General features: G+C 57.8%; 4 protein-coding genes across 8 annotated transcripts; 3 read left to right on the plus strand and 1 right to left on the minus strand.

The window, feature by feature from the left end:
- The first annotated feature begins 846 nt into the window (after window positions 1-846).
- Window positions 847-7,934, plus strand: LOC135284251 (ubiquitin carboxyl-terminal hydrolase 42-like). 5 transcript variants are annotated; one of them, XM_064395639.1, is made up of 11 exons: window positions 847-1,268; window positions 1,488-1,685; window positions 2,130-2,240; window positions 2,322-2,418; window positions 2,563-2,630; window positions 2,787-2,857; window positions 3,393-3,475; window positions 3,718-3,829; window positions 4,080-4,220; window positions 4,812-4,912; window positions 5,648-6,289. In XM_064395639.1, exons 1-11 carry the CDS (start codon window positions 1,181-1,183, stop codon window positions 6,192-6,194), a joined length of 1,617 nt encoding a protein of 538 aa, XP_064251709.1. In that variant the 5' UTR covers window positions 847-1,180; the 3' UTR covers window positions 6,195-6,289. The 5 variants fall into 5 exon arrangements, with proteins under 5 accessions (XP_064251709.1, XP_064251710.1, XP_064251712.1 ...); XM_064395640.1 differs by having other exon boundaries at window positions 2,328-2,418; XM_064395642.1 differs by having other exon boundaries at window positions 847-1,205; window positions 1,533-1,685.
- An 839-nt stretch (window positions 7,935-8,773) lies between these two features.
- LOC135284252 (ADP-ribosylhydrolase ARH1-like) lies at window positions 8,774-12,348 on the plus strand. The gene is made up of 7 exons (XM_064395645.1): window positions 8,774-8,920; window positions 9,437-9,660; window positions 10,275-10,373; window positions 10,446-10,551; window positions 11,040-11,119; window positions 11,190-11,373; window positions 11,770-12,348. The coding sequence occupies exons 1-7, from the start codon at window positions 8,910-8,912 to the stop codon at window positions 12,140-12,142; spliced, it is 1,077 nt and encodes a 358-aa protein (XP_064251715.1). The 5' UTR covers window positions 8,774-8,909; the 3' UTR covers window positions 12,143-12,348.
- A 1,420-nt stretch (window positions 12,349-13,768) lies between these two features.
- CCDC61 (coiled-coil domain containing 61) lies at window positions 13,769-16,682 on the plus strand. The gene is made up of 13 exons (XM_064395622.1): window positions 13,769-14,365; window positions 14,446-14,528; window positions 14,615-14,772; window positions 14,839-14,967; window positions 15,063-15,138; window positions 15,219-15,301; window positions 15,390-15,502; window positions 15,596-15,674; window positions 15,785-15,849; window positions 15,940-16,012; window positions 16,082-16,145; window positions 16,237-16,303; window positions 16,391-16,682. Exons 1-13 carry the CDS (start codon window positions 14,218-14,220, stop codon window positions 16,486-16,488), a joined length of 1,236 nt encoding a protein of 411 aa, XP_064251692.1. The 5' UTR covers window positions 13,769-14,217; the 3' UTR covers window positions 16,489-16,682.
- A 153-nt stretch (window positions 16,683-16,835) lies between these two features.
- BLOC1S3 (biogenesis of lysosomal organelles complex 1 subunit 3) lies at window positions 16,836-18,571 on the minus strand. The gene is made up of 2 exons (XM_064395627.1): window positions 18,515-18,571; window positions 16,836-17,726 (listed from the first exon to the last, which is right to left on the minus strand). The coding sequence occupies exon 2, from the start codon at window positions 17,721-17,723 to the stop codon at window positions 17,247-17,249; it is 477 nt and encodes a 158-aa protein (XP_064251697.1). The 5' UTR covers window positions 17,724-17,726; window positions 18,515-18,571; the 3' UTR covers window positions 16,836-17,246.
- Between the last annotated feature and the right edge of the window lie 89 nt (window positions 18,572-18,660).

Consider the following 18,660-nt stretch of genomic DNA (forward strand, 5'->3'; position numbering starts at 1 on the left):
ATGGGGCTGGGAAAAGCCCAGAAAGCCCAGAAAACCAACTTGCAAAATAATGAAACACTCCAAGCCCAGCTGAAAATTACCCCAAATGCAGAGCCAAGCTGCAAACGTCCCTGCTCTCAAATCAGCAGTGTCAGGACTGAAAGTTTTCACTGACCTTCCCCTCCTAAGTACAAACTCTTATTTACACCACACCCAAATGGCAATGTGAATGAATTTGTGCTAAGAAATGTTTTCAATCTCATGGAGCCTGTCTACAAATTTGAGGTGATATTACTGGTTCCTCTCTGAACTCAAGAAACAATGTCAATGTCTAGTCAGCTTTGATGCTGACTAGAGGGCTTTAGGCATCCTAGTGGAAGCTTTGAGCTGTAAAAGAAGGCTTTGGACCATCCCAAAGGGACTTTGGGTCTTCGAAATGGGTCTGTAAGAATTAAAAATGGGGTTTGGAAATGAAAATGAGGGCCTTGAAGTTAGGTTTTGTGCCCTCAAAGGATGCTTCACTGCCACAACCAAAGGCTTTTCCTCCTTAAAAGGGATCTTTAGGGGCTTAAAAGCCTGGAAGAAGCTGGGAAGAGTGGAAGAGAAACCCCCAGCACTCCAAGTGTGCCAAACTAAACAGCAACCAGGCTCATTGACAGCCCTCAGCAGCCTTGGAGTCCTGCGGCTGCTGGAGCTCCTGGAAGACACAGGAGCTCTGCTGACAGACAAACAGCCCTTTGTGCACATGGCCCAGTGACCCTCAGCCCTGAGAGGTGCCCAGGCTGGGGTTCTGTGGCCTCGAAGGGACATGGCCCCATGTGGCCTCATGTCACAGAGAGGCAGAGATATGGCACTGGTCCAGCAATTGTGATCTCACCTGCCCAGAGTTTGGCATCCTGAGCAGAGAGCCACTGAAAGTAGCAGGGCTGAGCTGGCCTTCAGGATATCTAGGCTCCTTCCACTGTGGGCCTGCCTTTTTCCAAGCAATCTTCATCCTTGACAACAGCTACAAGCACCACCAAAATTTTTTTGATAGCTGAAGGTGTTTTGTCGGTCATGTTTGGGGTTTCTAAATAAGTTTGTTGAGATACAGTTATTTCCTTTCCCTTCAAGTGATGGGATTGGTGCTGAGCTGATCTTTTTGGAGATCTTTCTGGAGCTTTGGCATCCAAAGATTTCCCCTCAGTTCCTGAGAGGAGTGATGAGTGCAAGGTGGAACAGCTCCTGTGAGTCCTGCAAATACAAGATTCCAAAGGGAAAGGAAGGTGGCCTGAGGCCCAGAAATCAGAGTGGGTTTGTTGGATTTTTGGCAGAGTACACAGGGGAACAGAGAGTGTTCCAAAACTGCTTCCCTACCAGTAGATGTCAGCAGGGTCTTAGGCTTTCCCTGATGTTTGAGTTGGTGACTACAGCTGTTGTCCTCGGTGCTCCTATAGACAACTCAACATTTGATTATGGTTTTAAGTAACAACTTTGTCTCACCTCTTTTTAAACGTCGTTCCCTGCAGACATTGCTGAGGGAATGGCTCTGCCACAAAGGATTTTTCCCCCAGAGAAGATTTCCATGGACTGGCAGCAAAGACAGAGACCTGGCGCAGGACTCTTCAACCTGGGCAATACTTGCTACATCAATGTAATCCTGCAGTGCCTGACATACACACCCCCTCTGGCCAACTACCTGCTCTCTCACCAGCACAGCCAGTCGTGTGAGTGCTTTTAGGAACATCTCCTTGTAAATCTCTTGGGCACATCCCAAGGATCCCCAGAACCTGGAATCAGGTTTAGGAGAACAGCAGCCCTTCTTTTTTGGCCCCATGAGCTTATGTCCTTTGAACATATCTAAAAGATGCTTGTCCTGTCAAGGTGCACTCACCTTCAGCAGAACACCTCTTTTTAGGCCCAAGAACACCTCCTTCTAGCCCCAAGTTTCTACCCCTGCAAGTTGAAGTGTCTTGGCTTTCTGCACAGAACACTTTTGCCAGTTTAGCCTCCCTCTGAAGTGTGTTTTCTGTGCACTCAAATATCCTGGGCTTGTTGGGACACCGGCAGTTTGGGAGTAAAGAAGTGGAGACTGTTGTTAGAACTTGAAGATGTACATTAGGAAGCTTCTGTCCCTCCCTTCCTTGCTCCCTGCCTCCTGCCCTGTTCAGGCCAGCAGCAAGGCTTCTGCATGATGTGCACCATGGAAGCGCACGTCAGGAAGGTCCTGCGCTCCTCGGCCAGCGCCATCCTGCCCGGAGCTGTCCTCAGGGACCTCAAATGTAAGTTGTTTCAGGCACTCCAAGAGGTTTTCTTCTTTGTCTTCCCTCCTTCTAAGGTAGAGCTACTAAATTCTTTCTTAGTCATAGGGGAAGAGTTTGAGTATGGCAGGCAGGAAAACGCCTACGAGTTCTTGCGCTGCACGCTCGATGCCATGCACAGAGCTTGTCTGAGCTGCGAGTAAGCACAAGCAAACTGCAAGTTTCAATTTCCCCAAGCCCACTGGACTCCTTGATGTGCTCCCATCAAAGAAAACTGACGTCCAGACCTTTCAGTGCTAAACCCTCAGAGGAGGTGACTCTCTCCCTTGCCATTGATTTCCAGCTTGGACGACTCTTCAGAAGAAACTACCATCGTCTATCAAATATTTGGGGGCTTCATGAAATCTAGAGGTATGTTGCCATAAGTGCTGCTTTACTTGGCTTGTCTGTGCCCTTCTGTCTGCCTTTGACAAGCAGCTGGTGCTGTGAAGGCTGGTGTAGGAGAACCCACGAGCATAAACCAGCACAGTCAATTAATTTCACTCAGCATTTTGATTTTCCTTCCAGTCACGTGCTTGAGCTGCCAAGGAGTTGTCGATTCCTTCAAGGCCTTCCTGGATGTCTCTTTGGATATCAGAGTAAGAGGTTTGCAACTGAGCTTTAAGACATGCCAAGGGCCCTGTAGCTTTCCAGAACCAAATCACTTGTCCTAAAAACCTATACTGCGAGCACAAGGGAGCTCGGTGGTGAGTGGGAAGCACAGAGTCCTCAGTGTCCTGCAGAAGCCATGGCACTGCTCTCCCCGTGGTGCTGGCTTTGGGCTGGACTAGCAATCATTAACCCCTCTGCAGCCTCGACACACTCTCCTGCCCCTTCCCTCTGCCCTCCCTCAGTACCCACCTGGCTCCCAGGCTCAAAGGTAGGATCAGTTTTCACTGCTGATGCCCCTGCATGCCATTGGTAGCTGAACTGAGTGGTGCCAACACAGAGGGAGCTCTTGATGACTCTGGGAGCCCTGGGACATGAGGGAAATGTTCAGCATCACACCCTCCTTCTGCCTCCTCCTGGGGTAATGCTGGCTCTCCTCAGCATCAGCTGCCTGGGTCTTCTTGTCAGCTCCTGGGAGGTGTTTGGGTGAGAGCCTTTCCTGCAGCTCCTCTCTCCCTCCTCCAGGCAGCCTCGTCCCTCACCACAGTTCTGGAGGACTGTGTGACACCCAAGCAGCTGGATCAGAAAGAGTGCTTCACATGTAGCAAGTAAGATGATTCCACACGACACAAAACCACCAGATCCTGCGTGAGGGGCTGCATGGCACTGAACTCATCTTCTCAAGGAGGTTTAATGCACAATAACAAGACTTTTTTAATTAACTTTTTAAATATGCCTCTGAATAACCATAAAATAGCATAAGGATGTGTGAGACAAGGGAAAGGTTGCCTGGCCTCCTTGGGGGAAGATGGGATGCATTTCAGGACTTGGCTGTGTGCTTGGTTTCAAGGTGTAAGAAGAAAGCTGCTGCCTCCAAGAAGGTTACAGTCCATTGTGCACCCCGAGTCCTCACGCTGTGTCTGGAAAGGGCTGACCAGTGGACTGGCACAAAGATCAGCAAGGTGTGCATGCAGGTGGAGGACAACTTTCCGAAGCAGAAGATTCTCCAAAGCTCTGTCACAAGATGCTCACATTGGAATTTTTGTGTTCCCCACTGGGGAGAGGAGAATTCCCATGAAAAGATGAGGCTGGACTCTGTTCTCAGCCAAAGCATCTCTGTCAGAGCAGTTTCCTGCCACCCAAGCTAAATGCTGAAGGCTATTTACTGTGGTAGCTGAGGATCCTTTCTGAGCCCTCTTGGTCTGTCTGTAGTTCGTGGAGTATCCTGAGTACCTGGATCTTCGGCCATACATGTCAGACACAGCTGGAGAACCCCTCCTCTGCTCCTTGTATGCCATCGTGGTTCACAGTGGGGACACCTGCCTTGAAGGACATTTTTTGTGCTATGCAAAGGTAAAGAGCAACTTCCCTCCTGACAGGGACAAATGTGTGTTGGGAGAGGCAAACTTTCCCAGCAGTGTTACTGGGAACCAAGGTTTTGGGGGAGAAGGTCTCGTCTGAAGCTTGATTTGATTGGGTTTTGTGTGCTTCTGGTTTGGCAGTTTTCTGCCTTTGGTGTTTTGGAGATGTGGATGTGACAGGAGGGTCAGAGAGAGAGAGAAAGCTAAATAAGCTTTCCCACGAGTTGGGCTGGGAGGCTTTAGGGAGCTGGAGAGAAATAATGATAATCAAATGATAATCAAATGGAAACAATCCATAGGTGTTGTTTGTAATAAGCTGTTTTCCTCATAAGGTTGTTTACCAAAGGGTGGTTTCTTAATTAGCCAATGGTGACAGTCTTTTGATTAAAGGACCAATCAGGTCCCCCTGTAGCTAACTTGAGTATAAAAAGGAATGGGTTCCTAATAAAATTGTTATTAGCCTGAAAACACATGGAGTATGTCACTTTTATCTGCATGTCCATTTATCCATGTCATTTCTGACTCAGTGCTGACATGGACAAACCCTGCAGATCTCTCCAGAGCTGGATGCCTTTCTTTGCAGGCCAGCAATGGGCTGTGGTACAAGATGGACGATGAGTCTGTGGATGACTGTGACATCCACACAGTTCTAGGGCAGCAAGCCTACTTGCTGTTTTATGCCAGGTAAGAACCAGGACCATGTGGTCAGAAAACGTTTCCTTATCCTGAATTAGCTGTTTGTCTTCTCATTGTCCTGAGTGTCTCTGTCCCAGGAGACAATTCCGTCCTGCACCCTTCAATGCTATCATTCTGAACTATCCCACTCCAGTCCTCCTCTTTCCCTGCTGGGATTTAGGGTGCTGTCCTGTGCAACTGCCTCTTGTCTGCTCTCTGAAGATGGCTCCTGTAGAGAAGAGGACTTAAAGGGAGCGCTAGGAAAAGATGGGGAGAGACTCCTTGGCAGGGAGTGTAGTGATGGGGCAAAGGGAAATTATTTTAAAGTGAAAGAGGCAAGATTTAGTTTAGATATTGGGCAGAAATTCTTCCCTGTGAGGCTGGTGAGGTCCTGGCACAGGCTGCCCAGAGAAGCTGTGGCTGCTCCTGGATCCCTGGAAGTGTCCAAGGCCGGGTTGGATAGGGCTTGGAGCAACCTGGGATAGAGAAAGGTGTCCCTGCCCATGGCATGGGGTTGGAATGAGAGTTCTTCCATCCAAATTCTAGGATTCTGTGAAGTGGAGGCCACTGGGGGTAAAAAGATGAGGACTTGCTCTGACAGTGGCAGACCTGGTGGGAAGACTTTTATTAAACTTCCCACTGGTGACCTTGGTGAAATCTTCTCTCTGTTGCTCCAAAAAATGACAGAATCCCAGAGGAACCTACAAGGAATGCCTGAAGCAGAGATAACTCTTTTTCCTCCAGGTGCTCAGATTTGAAAATGAGAGAAACAACACCTTCCTCACCAGCACTACCAAATGCCCATTCCATGCTTGGTCAGGGAGGGACCGGCCACCAGCAGGGAGGTTCCTCAGCACCACAGGCTGTGCCTGGCAGGATTAAGGTGATGCACAGTCCGAGGAACCATGCCAGGGAGAGAGCCAGGAGCAGATCCCCACCGTGGGACAATGATCTCTGCAGCTGGATCATGAACAGCACCACCACCTGTGGCAATTTGACAGGAAGGAGGAGGAAGAGAAGCAGTCCTTTAGGCCTTGACCATGCTCCCAGGAATGCCACAGCTCCAGGGCCCTCTGACAGGATCTGCCTGCAGGCGCCTGCACCAAGCCTTGCTTGGGTGCAAACCTTGCCACTAGAGAGAGAGCTGGGCAGTTGCTCATGGCAGGACTACAGTCTCTGGAGCCAGGTGGTGGAGATCACAAACTCTTACCTGTCAGTGTGGAGGTCTGAGCATCCCAGAGATGCATATCAGACCAACACAGCCTGGATGATGCAGCAGCACAGCATCTGAAATTAAAACAAAATCCCACCTGTTTGGAACCAACAGGCAGAAAAGCCAAAGCCAGAATTAAAACCCCTTGTTGGCCTGTGGGGAACCAAATCTAAGTATGTTTTGCCTCAAATATTCTGATTATTACAATAGGAAAGGTCATTGGAGAAGACTGAGGCAAATTCCTGCTCTGCTTTGCAAATTCCTACTCATGCTCACTTCCCAGAAGAGGGCCAAAAGAGCTGGCTGTGCATGCATGAAGAAAACAGCACAAAAAATTTAGTCTGTGTCAGAGGCAGGCACCAAGTCAACTATAAAAGGAAGCCAATTGGCCCCCCTGGCTCTTTTTCCTCTTTCTGGCTTTTTTTGTCTTGCAATCCCTGCTCCAGACCATCCACACTAGAACCAACACGGCATCTATGGACTGGTGACAAGCTTTGTTCTCGCTCTCCCTTTTCTGTCTTTATTATCTCCTCCCTTGCTTTGTCTGGGCAAAGCATGGCAATGATTCTGCCCCATGCTCCACACTGAAGTTTCTTGTGGGAGCTTGTGGAAGTGTGTTGTGGCTTGTTAGCCAGCACTTCTGAGGAGCTTGTGGTGAGAGCTGGGAAATTATTAAAGTGTACTGTATGAAATTAAGGGCTTGTCAGCTACCACTCCTGGAAGCCTAATGTAAGGGTTTGTTAGCCAACATCTTTTGGGCCTAAATATTTGGCTGGTAGCCGGAGTTATGGCAACAATAAAGCATAAAGAACTCCCTGGCACACCATCCAGTGTCTTTGAGCTGGTGACAATTTCCAGTGAACATCATGCCTCTGACTGGTGGGTTGTGACACTGTATAAATAATTTACAGGGTGTTTCCTTCTTTGTAGATTTTGAAGCAGCTGGTGGAAATACCCCCAGTGTGACATTTGTGTGATGGGATTTTGAGAGCTGTGTGCTTGCATGTGCCCATTTAGCAATCTGCTGCTTTTAAATGTGGTGTTTGAGTCACTGGAAGGGACATGGATGTACCAATAGTGGCTGGACAGGGCTGGAGGGCCAGGCCCTGAGGGATGGAGCCAGGACGGAGCCAGGAACAGCATCTCCCAAGGGCCAGGGGCTGGTCCTGTTTCATGTCTTTCTTAACTGGATGCTGGGGCAGAGAGGATGCTCAGCAAGCCACCAGAGGACACCAGGAGTGGCGCTTGGATGAGGGGACTCATGCCACCACAGCGGTGACAAGGGAAGATTGTCAACCTGGAGGAGGGAGGAGCAGGTGATGGGAGTTGTGCAATGCCAGAGACGAAGGAGTGCAGAAGTACCAAAGTGTCCCTCGTAGGGAGCAGCTTGCACAAAGAGCACCAGAGAGACACTGCAGACACCTGCACAGCTCTGCCAGCTCCTCACTCGTGCACAATGAGGCTTGGACACGAAGAACAGCAGCTTCTTGAGAAGTTCCCTGCTCATCCAGGCCTGTTGTCATCCCCAGCAGCTCATCTTCCAGCTGAGAAGGGACAGGCACAGGGACAGGGACAGGGACAGCCTGCTGCTGTGCCCTCAGGATTGCTTTCTTGAAGAACATCCATCCTTCCTGGACCCCTTTGTTTTAAAGAGCTTCTTCCCAAGGAACTTTCCAAATCAGCTTCTTGAAAAGGTCAAAATCTGCCCTCCAGAAGCCCAGTGTGGAAGTTTTGTTGGTGTTCCTCCTGGTTTCACTAATTAGTGAGAATTCTGTTATTTCATGGTCATCAGCCTGGAGGTTATGATTCAAACAGTAAACTTGCCTTCAGGACCAAACCCTGTCTGAGGTGGCACTTTAATTTCTGTAGAGTGTGACCAAGCAAGAAAGAACAGGGGTTTGGTTGTTGGGTTTTTTTTTTTTTGTTTGGTTGTTTATTTTTTTTAACTGGGAAAAGAGCCAAATTGCCTGAAAAGAAGGCTTTGGAGAGGAAAAACCCTGCTTGGGACTCACAAAAAGAGAAGTTGTGAGCTGAAACATTCTTTGGACACTAAAAATGAGACTTTGTAGACTAAAAGGAGCCTGATTAGGAAGCCAGAACTAAGATCTTCAGAAGGAAACATGGGGCTTAGGACCATCCCAATGTGGATTTGTAGCCTAGGCAGGATTTCTGTCCAATAAATGAGAGTTTGGACCCAAAAGATGAAACTCTGCCCTAAAATAGAAAGCAATATCTAACACAAGCAAGGTTGAGAGCCCAAAAATTAGGATTTTGGCCCAAAAATGGAGGCTTTAAGCATGAAAAAAATCAGTAGGTGAGATGCTGCAAATGACCTTGTGGACCCTGCGATGCAGGTGAACCTCTCTGTCCCCAAGAAATGAAGCCTTGGTGCTGACTAGAGGGCTTCAGGCAGTCCAGTGGAAACTTGAGTGGTAAAAGAGGGTTTTGGACCCTCCAAAAGAAGGTTTGGGTCTTAAGAGAGGGCTTGGGGCCCTGAAAATTCAGCTTTGAAAACACTTTGAACCCTGAAGTAGGGTTTTGTGCCCTCAAAGGATGCTTTGTTGCCACAGTTTAAAGCTTTGACCCTAAAAAGAGGTTTGGGGCCCCTGGAGCCTCTCTTTCCCTCTGTCTCCCCCACCCAGGTGCCCCTGGAGTCCCTCCCTGCTTCCTCCCTCTGGCTGTGGGGGCAATCCCTGTACCCCACATCCCCGGGGTGTCCTGGTCCCCTTAAGGGCCTCTGGCCAGCACTGGCCCCGTGCCCTGAGCCTGACAGGCGTTCCCAGCTGCTCCAGCATGGAGGAGACGTGAGTGCACCGGGATCCTGGGGCTTCCCTGCTGCTGGCACCCCCTGAACCCTCTGTTCAGAGAGAGGGTTCCCCTGAACCCCCTGGCACCCCCTGAACCCTCTGTTCCCCCTGGGTTCCCCCTGAACTCCCTGGAATCCCTGAACCCCCTGGCATCCCCTGAACCCTCTATTCCCCCAGGGTTCTCCCTGACAGCCCCTGAACCCTCTGTTCCCCCAGGGTTCCCCCTGAATTCCCTGAACCCTCTGTTCAGAGAGGGTGTCTCCTGTACCCCCTGGCACCCCCTGGCACCCCCTGAACCCTCTGTCCTGAGAGGGTTCCCCCTGACCACCCTGGCACCCCCTGAACCCTCTATTCCCCCAGGGTTCCCCCGATCACCCTGGCACCCCCTGAATCCTCCGTTCAGAGAGGGCTCCCCCTGAACCCCCTGGCACCCCCTGAACCCTCTGTTCAGAGAGGGCTCCCCCTGAACCCCCTGGCACCCCCTGAACCCCCTGGCACCCCCTGTTCCCGCAGGGTGCCCTCGGTGGAGGCCTACGAGGCAGCCATGGTGCTCAGCGGGGTTGGGGACGCCCTGGGCTACCGGGGGGCCCGCTGGGAGTACTGCACCTCGGGCCCCCAGATCCACAGCGAGCTGGCCGAGCTGGGGGGGCTGGCAGCCATCAGCCTGGAGCCCCCCGAGTGGCCCGTCAGCGATGACACCGTCCTGCACCTCGCCACCGCCGAGGGGCTGGCCACAGGTGTGGGGACCCCGTGACACCCCAGTGACAGAAGGGAGGGGTCCCGGGGGTTGGGGTTCCCATTGTAGCCCAGGCTGGCACTGTCCCTGTATGTCCCCTGAGGGGTAGGGGGTCCCTGTTGTGTTCTTTGGGGTGTGGCTGGGTGTACCCTAATAGCCTTGGGATATGTCAGGGAGGTACCCATGAGATTCCTGACTCAAATGGGATTGTCCAGCTCTGGAGGGGGCTTTGGGGCATCTTCATTCCACTTCCCCCATCTTTTAGGGGTTTCTAGGGGGCTTGGGGGGATGTGTGTCCTTGTTTCCTCTAGGTGGGGGTGGCGTGGGGGCTGTGAGTGTGGTTTTCCTCATTTATGTGCCCTTTCCTCCCATTCTGGGTGCTGGAAGTGGGGACGTTTCCCCCTCCCACTTGGGACCCTGGCAGGGTACCCCTTTCTCAGTTTGCAGTGCTCAGGAAGATTCCCCATTTGTGCACTAAACTCATCCTGCTTCCCCTCCAGTTTTGGGTGCTCTGTGGGGCAGTGTTTCCATTCCCCACATTTTTGGAGTGGTGCAATGGCGATCTTATTCTCCCCTTTCATTTTTGGGGGGTTCATGGGGCCGTTCCCTGCACAGGCCTGGAGGGGGAACCCCTCCTGCAGGAGCTGGCTCGCCGCTACGTGGCCGCCATGGGGGACATGGAGGGACGCAAGCCCGGACCCAGCAGCATCCTTGGTGAGCAGAGCCCAGGGATGCGGGGAGAGGCAGGGGGGGCTCAGGGAGCCTCACAGCCCCGTGTTCCCCCAGGCACCTCCCAGCTGCGGCCGGGGGAGCCCCAGGGCTATCGCATCCCCTTCAACCCCCGCGGCACCGGCTGCGGCGCCGCCATGCGCAGCCTGGCCATCGGCCTCAGGTGGGCACGGGGATACCGGGGGACACCTGGGGACACCTGGGGACACTCGGGGACAGGGACGTGGGTATCAGAGCTGGGGGGTGAGGGCAGCGATGTGGGGGTGTTAGAATGAGTGGAAAGGGGAATACAAGGATGCCACACGGGGACACGGGATGGGGACAAGGGGTGTCAGAGCTGGAGGGAAGGGGACATGAAGGGATGGGAGCAGGGTAAGAGGGACATGAGGATGTCACAGGGAGAGGAGTGGGGACATGGGTTTGGTGGAGCTGGAGAGGACAAGGTCCAGGACTTGGAGACATGTGGTGCTGGTGCTGGGAGGTTGGGGACAGAGAAGATGGGAACAGCAGCAGCGAAGAGGGACACAGGTCACAGAGCTAAGAGTGGGGCGTGGCAGTGATGGGGCTGGGAGAATGGGCACAGCAGGGACAAGGGTGGTGGTATGGGAATACAGGAGCAGGGGTGTGGGGACTGGTGTGATGCCAGTGCAGGTACCCACGTGCCTCGGAGCTGCCGACTCTGATCCGGGTGAGCATCGAGAGCGGGCGCATGACCCACCACCACCCCACTGGTGAGTGCCAGCCTGGCAGGGGAGGGCTGGAGGGGACAGCAGAGCCCCCCTGAAGCCCCTGTCCCCACAGGGTACCTTGGAGCACTGGCGGTGGCCCTCTTTGGGGCACTGGGAGCTCGGGGTGAACCCCCAGAGCGCTGGGGGGCTGAGCTGCTGCGGGTCCTGCCCCTGGCATGGGACTACGTGGAGGGCACTGGGGTGGCCGTGGAGGACAATGCTGCTGCCTGGCCATTCTTTGGGGAGGCGTGGCACCGGTGAGAGGGCACTGTGAGGGTTCTGGGGGGACACTGGGAGCACAAGGAGGGGCTGGGGAGGATACTGGAAAGGGCTCAGGGGTCCATTAGTGCCACTGGTGCCAGCCAGGCTCTCTGACAGTCCTGGCAGGGCATCATGGCAGTGTCACTGGTGCCACTGCTGACCCTGATGCTCAGTCTGTCCCTGCTGCAGCCAGTGTCCTTTGTGTCACTGCCAGAGGTGCCATCCTCAGAGACAGTGACCTCTGTGTTCCTGGTGGTACTGGTATCCAATAACTGGATGCCCATGGCTACCCCCCGGGTTTGCTGATTGTCCCCAGTGTCCCCACAGCTATCTGGGGTCACAGGGGCTGCTGGAGAGTGACCAGTGACCTCAGTGTCCCCGTGTCTCTGCAGATACCTGGACTCCCGCGGGCTGCTGGAAGGTGCTGGCCCAGCGCGGGTGCCAGCCCTCCCGTCCCCAGCCGAGCGGGACACCGAGTACCTAGGCTGGGCACTGGACGGGTGGCCAGGGCGCAGCGGCCACGACGCCCCCATGGTGGCCCTGGAGGCGCTGCTGGCAGCCGGAGGGAGCTGGGAGGAGCTGTGTGCCAGGGCAGTGCTGCACGGCGGCGACAGCGATTCCACGGGGACCATCGCCGCCGGCTGCTGGGGGCTGCTGGGGGGGCTGGCCTCCGTCCCCCCGGGGCTGCACCGCCGCCTCGAGTACCGCGAGCGGCTGCGTGACGCTGCCCACAGGCTGCACACGCTGGCCTGGGGGGCACGCTGAGTGTCCCTGCTCTGTCACCTGCTGTCCCTCTCCACGGAGAGCATGGCGGTGAACAGGCCTCGGGTGAAGCAAGGCCCTTCAGGGTGTGCTGGGGTCTGAGGCAAGCCACATCTGGCCACCACAGCCGTGGCCAGCTGGCCTTTTAGTGATGCCCAGAACCTGCCCAAGGAGCCTCAGTCACCCCCAGAGTAAAAAACATCTCCCGAGTCGCCCTGGGTCTGGATTTGTGCCCCGCGCCTCTCGTCCTGCCCGTGCTTCAGGTCCAAAGTGTTACTCTTCAGATTCTGCCCCAAGCTTTTCAAACCTTGATTTGGATAATGCAATCCTCAAAAGTAAGGAAAACTTTGGTGCAGTTCGTTTGAGCATTATGTAAATAACTAAAATGCAACATCACACAGAACAGCGCCGCTTTTAAATCGCCAAAGCCTACACGTGGAAGACCAAATAGTCAGATTAAGGGCCGAACTGACATCTTCATGCTACAAAACCACATTTATACATTCCAAGGTTTATGTTTTTAAAGTTCAAAGACTCATTTAGTGTGATTTTGAAGGTCCCAAGTTTGATCGGGGGTGCTGGCAATGCCATCAGTGTCACCCGCTGCACAGACAGAGCCGTGGGCACAGCTCTGCCTCAGAAGGGCAGCTGGAGTCCCAGGGGCACTTTGGGGTTTGCTCTATTTGCTCTCCTCACCAGTATTTTATGAGGGGCAAACTCCTGCAACGTTCTGAGGGGGATCTGGAGCCGTGGGGCTGCCCCTTCCAAACATTTCAGGGGAAACTTTGTCCTTTGAGAGGGATCCTCCCAAACATTGGGGCTGTCTAGTGGAGTCCTGGAGCCTCGAGGGGCATCCCCCAGACTGCCCCCCGTCTTTCACTGGTTAATAAAATCAGGTTCGAGGTTCAGTTGCTCCACAACCTGTCGGTGCCCTCCTGCACTGCCTCGGGTTCCGTCCTGCCCTCAAATCCAGCCCAGCCCCGATAACCCGCCCCGCTCCGTGTCCCACATCAGAGTGGGCCATGATAATGGCGGGCACGCCCCTCAGGGAGCACGGCAAGGGGCGGGGCCTGCCACAGGCAGGTGTGGCTCCACCCCTTCCTCAAAATGAGCGACAGCTCCCTTAACCAATGGCGCAATGGGACAGCAGGCGGGCTTCGCCTGACAACCAATGGCAGCGGGAGGCTGGCGGGCAGCGCAGAGCGGCTAACGGCATTGCCACGACGGGCGGCGCCAGCAGCCAATGAGCGGCGGAGAGCGGTGCGACCAGCCAATGAGACGGCTGGGTGGGGTGCGGCCAGCCAATGAGGCGGCGGAGGGCGGTGCGACCAGATAATGAGGCGGTGGAGGGCGGTGCGATCAGCCAATGAGGCAATGGAGGGCGGTGCGATCAGCCAATGAGATGGCCGGGTGGGGCTCGGCCAGCCAATGAGGCGGCTGGGTGGGGTGCGGCCAGCCAATGAGATGGCTGGGTGGGGCGCGGCCAGCCAATGAGGCGGCTGGGTGGGGTGCGGCCAGCCAATGAGATGGCTGGGTGGGGCTCGGCCAGCCAATGAGGCGGCTGGGTGGGGTGCGGCCAGCCAATGAGATGGCTGGGTGGGGCGCGGCCAGCCAATGAGACGGCTGGGTGGGGCGCGGCCAGCCAATGAGGTGCGGCGGAGCGGGGCCGGCCGAGGCGCGGCGGATCGCGGCGGGCGGATCTCCTCCCGGATGCGGCCGGGCTGCTCCCGGTACCTGAGCGTAACCGCGGGCCCCGGCCACCCCCGTTCCCTTCCCTCGGTGCCCCCAGATCCGGCCCGCCACGCCCTGGGATCCCCTCAGGCAGCAGGCCCAAGCCCGCGGCTCTCCCCGTGTTCCTCTGTGCTCTCTCCACCCCTTGGAGCTGCGCCCGCCCCCAGCCGAGCCCGAGTCAACAAAAGCTCCGGGCTGTGGGCTCCCCTTCTCACCCGTGCGCATCGATTCTGCTCCCGCTCCGCACTCTCCCGCCCTGAGCCCAGCCCAGCCGGGCTGCCCTTTGGCGGGTCCCCGGGCTGCCGGGCCTGCCGCGGGTGCGCCGTGCCCGCAGAGCCCCCGGCGCCATGGGGGAGCCGCGGTTCCTGCAGGCCGAGTGCGCCTTCCGGCCCGGGGCACACACGGTGCGGGTGACCCTGAGCCGCAGCACGCTGCGGGTGGAGGTGGAGGCTCGCGGCACCGGCGACCTGTGGAGGGGCGAGTTCGATGCCGCCTGTGAGTGATGGAGGGAGGCTGGGAGGCTGAGGGGGTCACCCATGGCTGCCACTGACCGAAATACCACCCCCTTCTCGCAGTCATCGAGGATCTCACCCGCAAAACGGGGAATTTCAAGCAGTTTGGCATTTTCTGCAGCATGCTGGAGTCGGCGCTGACACAGGTGTGGCCGTGCTGCTCCCCTACGCGGGGTTTTGGGGGTACCTGGGGTGGGGCGTGTGTCCCACCTGCTTTTCAAACTTCCTGCAGAGCAGCGACTCCGTCAGCCTGGAGCTGCTCACCTTCACCGACCTGGAGACCCTGCACAGCCGGAAAGTGGGGGCAATCACCCGGCCTCCCCCTTGCACCTCCTCCCCGCTCAACAGCAAGCGCTACCTCATCCTCGTCTACTCTGTGGAGTTCGATAGGTGACAGGGGACAGCAGGCAGGGGTCCCGGGGGGTGACTGCAGCCTGACCTCCTCCTCTCCTGCAGGATCCACTACCCGCTGCCGCTGCCCTACGCGGGCCGGCCGGACCTGGTGGCGCTGGTGCGGGAGCTGCAGGAGCAGCTGGGCCAGCTCCGGGCGCGGCGCCTGGAGGAGACCCAGCACTTGCGGGAGGCGTGAGTGGGGCCAGGGCACCCGGCGGGGTTTGGGGGTTCCTGTCTCTCAGGGTGAGGAGGGAACGCCCAGAGCAGCCCCTGCTGTTCCCCCCCAGGCTGTGGCAGGCACTGGAGGAGAAGCGGGCAGCAGAGAGCCGGCACCAGCGCGAGTACCAGCAGCTGGCTGCAGAGGTGGGCTGGGACGGTGGGAGCTGCTCTGGGGACAGACACAGGCTCTCAGATGTACAGTGAGCCTTTTCCCCCCCTCGAAGCTGGCCCAGGCAAAGGCGTCAGAGCAGAAGCTGCAGCTGCGGGTGAAGAACCTGACAGCTGAACTGGCCTCCTGCAGGAGGGGGTGAGGCTGGGGTGAACCCTGCAGAGAACCCTCATGACCGTGGGGTGTGTCCCTGTTCCTCCCCTCATGGTGATGGTTCTCTTGGCAGCCGCCAGAAATCTGCCAGCCCGGCCCCACGCGCCCAGGAGCGACGCTCAGCATCCCTGGAGAGCCACAGGAGCAGCCGGGGCCACCCCTCGCCAAAGTCCCTGTCACCTGCAGGTGTGGGACACTTGGGGACATGCACCCAGGAGTGCAGACAGGACACGGCTCGCCCCCTCCTCACCCTGACCCCTGCTCTGCCTCTCCTGCCAGGCTCCCGCCCGCCACGCTTCGACCCCACTGCCTTTGTCAGGGCCCGGCAGCGCCGGCAGAAGGAGGCTGAGCTCAGAAAGTAAGCGGTGCTGGCAGCTCCCTCCATCAGCATCCCTCCCTGGTACCTGGGGGGTTTCCTCCTCCCTTCAGCCCCACATTCCCCCTTACCACCATGTCCCTTGGGTGCAGCCAGCGGCGTGGAGTGGCTTCTGGCAGCAGCAGCCCGGCGAGGAGCCACAGGCGCAGCTCGTCTGGTGAGTGGGGCAGGGGAGGAGGGCTGGGGGTGCCCCCACTGCGTGCTGGGGCTCCTTCCTCAGCTTCCCCATCCCCGTTTCTCCCTGCAGCTGACAGCTCCCGCAGCTGGCGCCGGGGAGGGAGCCCTGGCAGCAGAGCCCCTGAGCGCCCCGAGCCCTGCAGGTAACGCTGGGGTTGGGCAGGATGTGTGGGCATCCCTTCCAGCACCCTGTAACCCCCCTCCCTGGGCAGGGACAGGAGAGCGACCCGTACACGGACACCCCTGAGCACCTCGTTCTGCAATAGCCCCTCTGTGGTGAGTGGCTGTCCTTTTGGGGTTCCCCCACCCCTCCATCCCAAAGCAGGGTGACCAGGAGGTCACTGGTGACCCCCAACCTCCTGCCCAGGTGCCTCGCCCTGCTGCCAGCCACAAGCTGCCAGTGTGCAGGACTGCTGGCAAGCGCCCTGGAAAAGGTGAGGCCCCAGCTCAGCCCCTAGGTATTGGAGGGATACCCCAACCCTGACCTTTGTTAACCCTTTTTTCCTGCGCTGCCTGCCCAGAGAACCGCTCCAAGGAGGCCTCAGCTGAACTGGCTGAGATCGATGCCCGGCTGCAGGCTCTGCAGGAGTACATGGACAGCCTGAACACCCACATGTGACCCCTCCAGGGACACACACCCCTCCTGTGTCCTCAGGGGGTGACAGTGTACCCCCAAATAAACCCTTGTTTGTCCCCAGGGTGTGTTCTTCTTGGGATGGGGCAAGGGCAGTGTCCCCCCAGGAGGGACACAGCATTGGGGCTGGGGGCACCAGGGACATCACAAGATGTGACAGTACCACTGCTTGGACATGTGGGATACAGCCCAGGCCACCAATCTCTTCCCCTGGGCTACCAGTGAACTCAAAGGCCACTGCAATGTGATACCAGCACCCATGTCACTCTCCTCTGTCCCTGCTCCTGTAACACGACTGTCCTCACAGTGCTGGCCAAACTCCCCACCATGGCTCTGACACCACCACGCCTTTATTCAGTTCCATGTCACATAAAACAGTGGCATTTGAGGACAATGGTGACGAGCCAGCACCAGGCTGCAGTTCAGGGATGGCCACAGCTGGCCAGGGGACCAGCAGTGAAGATGTCACCAGCACGTGCACGTCCTGAGGCACCAGGCTGGCAGTCTCTGTGCCAAAGCCAGTTTGGTGTCACTGTGTACACTGGGGATGATGCCACCGTGGTGAGGAGGCCTTCAGAGTCAGCGTGGGGTGCTGCAAACATGACTCGATGTCGCAGCTCCACCCTCGGCAGGCTGCTGCACCGATCCTGCCGGCGATGCCGAGGACAGCAGTGCTGCTGGATGTCCGCCAGGTGCCGGCGCCAGCCGCAGTGGGGATGCTGAAGGCGGTGCCCCAGTGCCGCTCAGAGCTGCCCGCGGATGTCGGGCAGGAGGTGACACGCAGTGACGATGTCGATGGTGTCGGCCACGGCGCGCAGATCGCGGCGGGCCAGGCGCAGGCAGTGCGCTGCCGCGGCCGCGGTGACCTGCGCCCGGCCCAGCGCTCCCCCGAGCCCGCCCAGGCTCCGCGCCGCGCTGCCGTAGCTGTGCCGCAGGGCGCTGCCCACCGCGCCCCGCAGCCGCCCCGTGCCCTCCCGCAGCCGCTGCTGCAGCAGCGAGGGGCCGCCCCCCCACACGGCCGCCGGCTCCTCCGCCAGCACCGGCGGCGTCTTCGGCCTCTGCTGCTCCTGCTCCTCCTCCTCGTCCGTCTCCGAGGCTTCGCCCGGCACCTTCAGCCCGGCTGCGGGGGCCTCCCCGGCCGTCTCCACCAGCAGCTCCGGCTCCGAGTCGCTCTCGGAGGCCTCGCCCGGCACCACCCGGGGAGGGCGGGGGGCGGCCATGGCCTGCAGGGGACACGGGTGCGTCAGGGGGTGGCGGAGAGCCGGGCTTGTCCCTGCGGAACCCCTCCCGATCCCCGGGGCTCTGACCCCTCTAGCCCCCACAGCCATCCCGGGGGCTCCCGCGGCCCCGGCAGTGACCCCACAGCAGGGTCCCACAGCCCGGCAGTGACCCCGTATCCCCACAGCGGGGTCCCCTGGATCCCGCATCCCCTGCAGTGATCCACATCCCGGCAGTGACCCCACGGCCCCACACCGGGGTCCCCTCGATCCCACAGCCCGGCGGTGACCCCACATCCCCGGGAGAGACCCCACATCCCCGGGAGAGAGCCCACGTCCCCGGGAGTGAGCCCACGTCCCCGGGAGTGAGCCCACGTCCCCACAGCGGGGTCCCCCCGATCCCGATCCCCACGTCCCCAGAGCGGGGTCCCCCGATCCCGATCCCCACAGTGACCCCACAGCGGGGTCCCCCCGGTCCCGATCCCCACAGTGACCCCACACCCCCACAGCAGGGTCCCCCCGATCCCCACAGTGACCCCACACCCCCACAGCGGGGTCCCCCGATCCCAATCACCACAGTGACCCCACAGCAGGGTCCCCCCGATCCCCACAGTGACCCCACAGCGGGGTCCCCCGGTCCCGATCCCCACAGTGACCCCACACCCCCACAGCGGGGTCCCCCCGATCCCACTCCCCACAGTGACCCCACAGCGGGGTCCCCCCGATCCCCACAGTGACCCCACAGCGGGGTCCCCCCGATCCCGGTCCCGCTCCCCCCCCGATCCCGCTCCCACCTCCGGCCCGCAGCGCCGCAGGTCACATGACGCGCCGCCCACGTGACCGCACCCGGAAGTGCCGGCTCCAGCAGGCCCAGGAGCACAAAAAATGTGAAATAAAGAGAGAAAAACGAGAAGCGTGGGACTAAACAACATAAAACCGG

This window comes from Passer domesticus, chromosome 20 (assembly GCF_036417665.1).
Source record: "Passer domesticus isolate bPasDom1 chromosome 20, bPasDom1.hap1, whole genome shotgun sequence".
In the NCBI taxonomy this organism is placed as follows: domain Eukaryota; kingdom Metazoa; phylum Chordata; class Aves; order Passeriformes; family Passeridae; genus Passer; species Passer domesticus.

Bases quoted from the DNA above. Each gene is read 5' to 3' on its own strand.
- LOC135284251 (XM_064395639.1), top strand. From the start codon at position 1,181: ATGAGTGCAAGGTGGAACAGCTCCTGTGAGTCCTGCAAATACAAGATT. The intron at 2,419-2,562 runs GTAAGCACAAGC...ATTGATTTCCAG, and splicing joins AGAGCTTGTCTGAGCTGCGA to CTTGGACGACTCTTCAGAAG. The intron at 4,221-4,811 runs GTAAAGAGCAAC...CTTTCTTTGCAG, and splicing joins ATTTTTTGTGCTATGCAAAG to GCCAGCAATGGGCTGTGGTA.
- LOC135284252 (XM_064395645.1), top strand. The intron at 9,661-10,274 runs GTGTGGGGACCC...TTCCCTGCACAG, and splicing joins CGCCGAGGGGCTGGCCACAG to GCCTGGAGGGGGAACCCCTC. The intron at 10,374-10,445 runs GTGAGCAGAGCC...GTGTTCCCCCAG, and splicing joins CGGACCCAGCAGCATCCTTG to GCACCTCCCAGCTGCGGCCG.
- CCDC61 (XM_064395622.1), top strand. From the start codon at position 14,218: ATGGGGGAGCCGCGGTTCCTGCAGGCCGAGTGCGCCTTCCGGCCCGGG. The intron at 15,850-15,939 runs GTGAGTGGGGCA...TTCTCCCTGCAG, and splicing joins CCACAGGCGCAGCTCGTCTG to CTGACAGCTCCCGCAGCTGG. The intron at 16,013-16,081 runs GTAACGCTGGGG...CTCCCTGGGCAG, and splicing joins GAGCGCCCCGAGCCCTGCAG to GGACAGGAGAGCGACCCGTA.
- BLOC1S3 (XM_064395627.1), bottom strand. From the start codon at position 17,723: ATGGCCGCCCCCCGCCCTCCCCGGGTGGTGCCGGGCGAGGCCTCCGAG.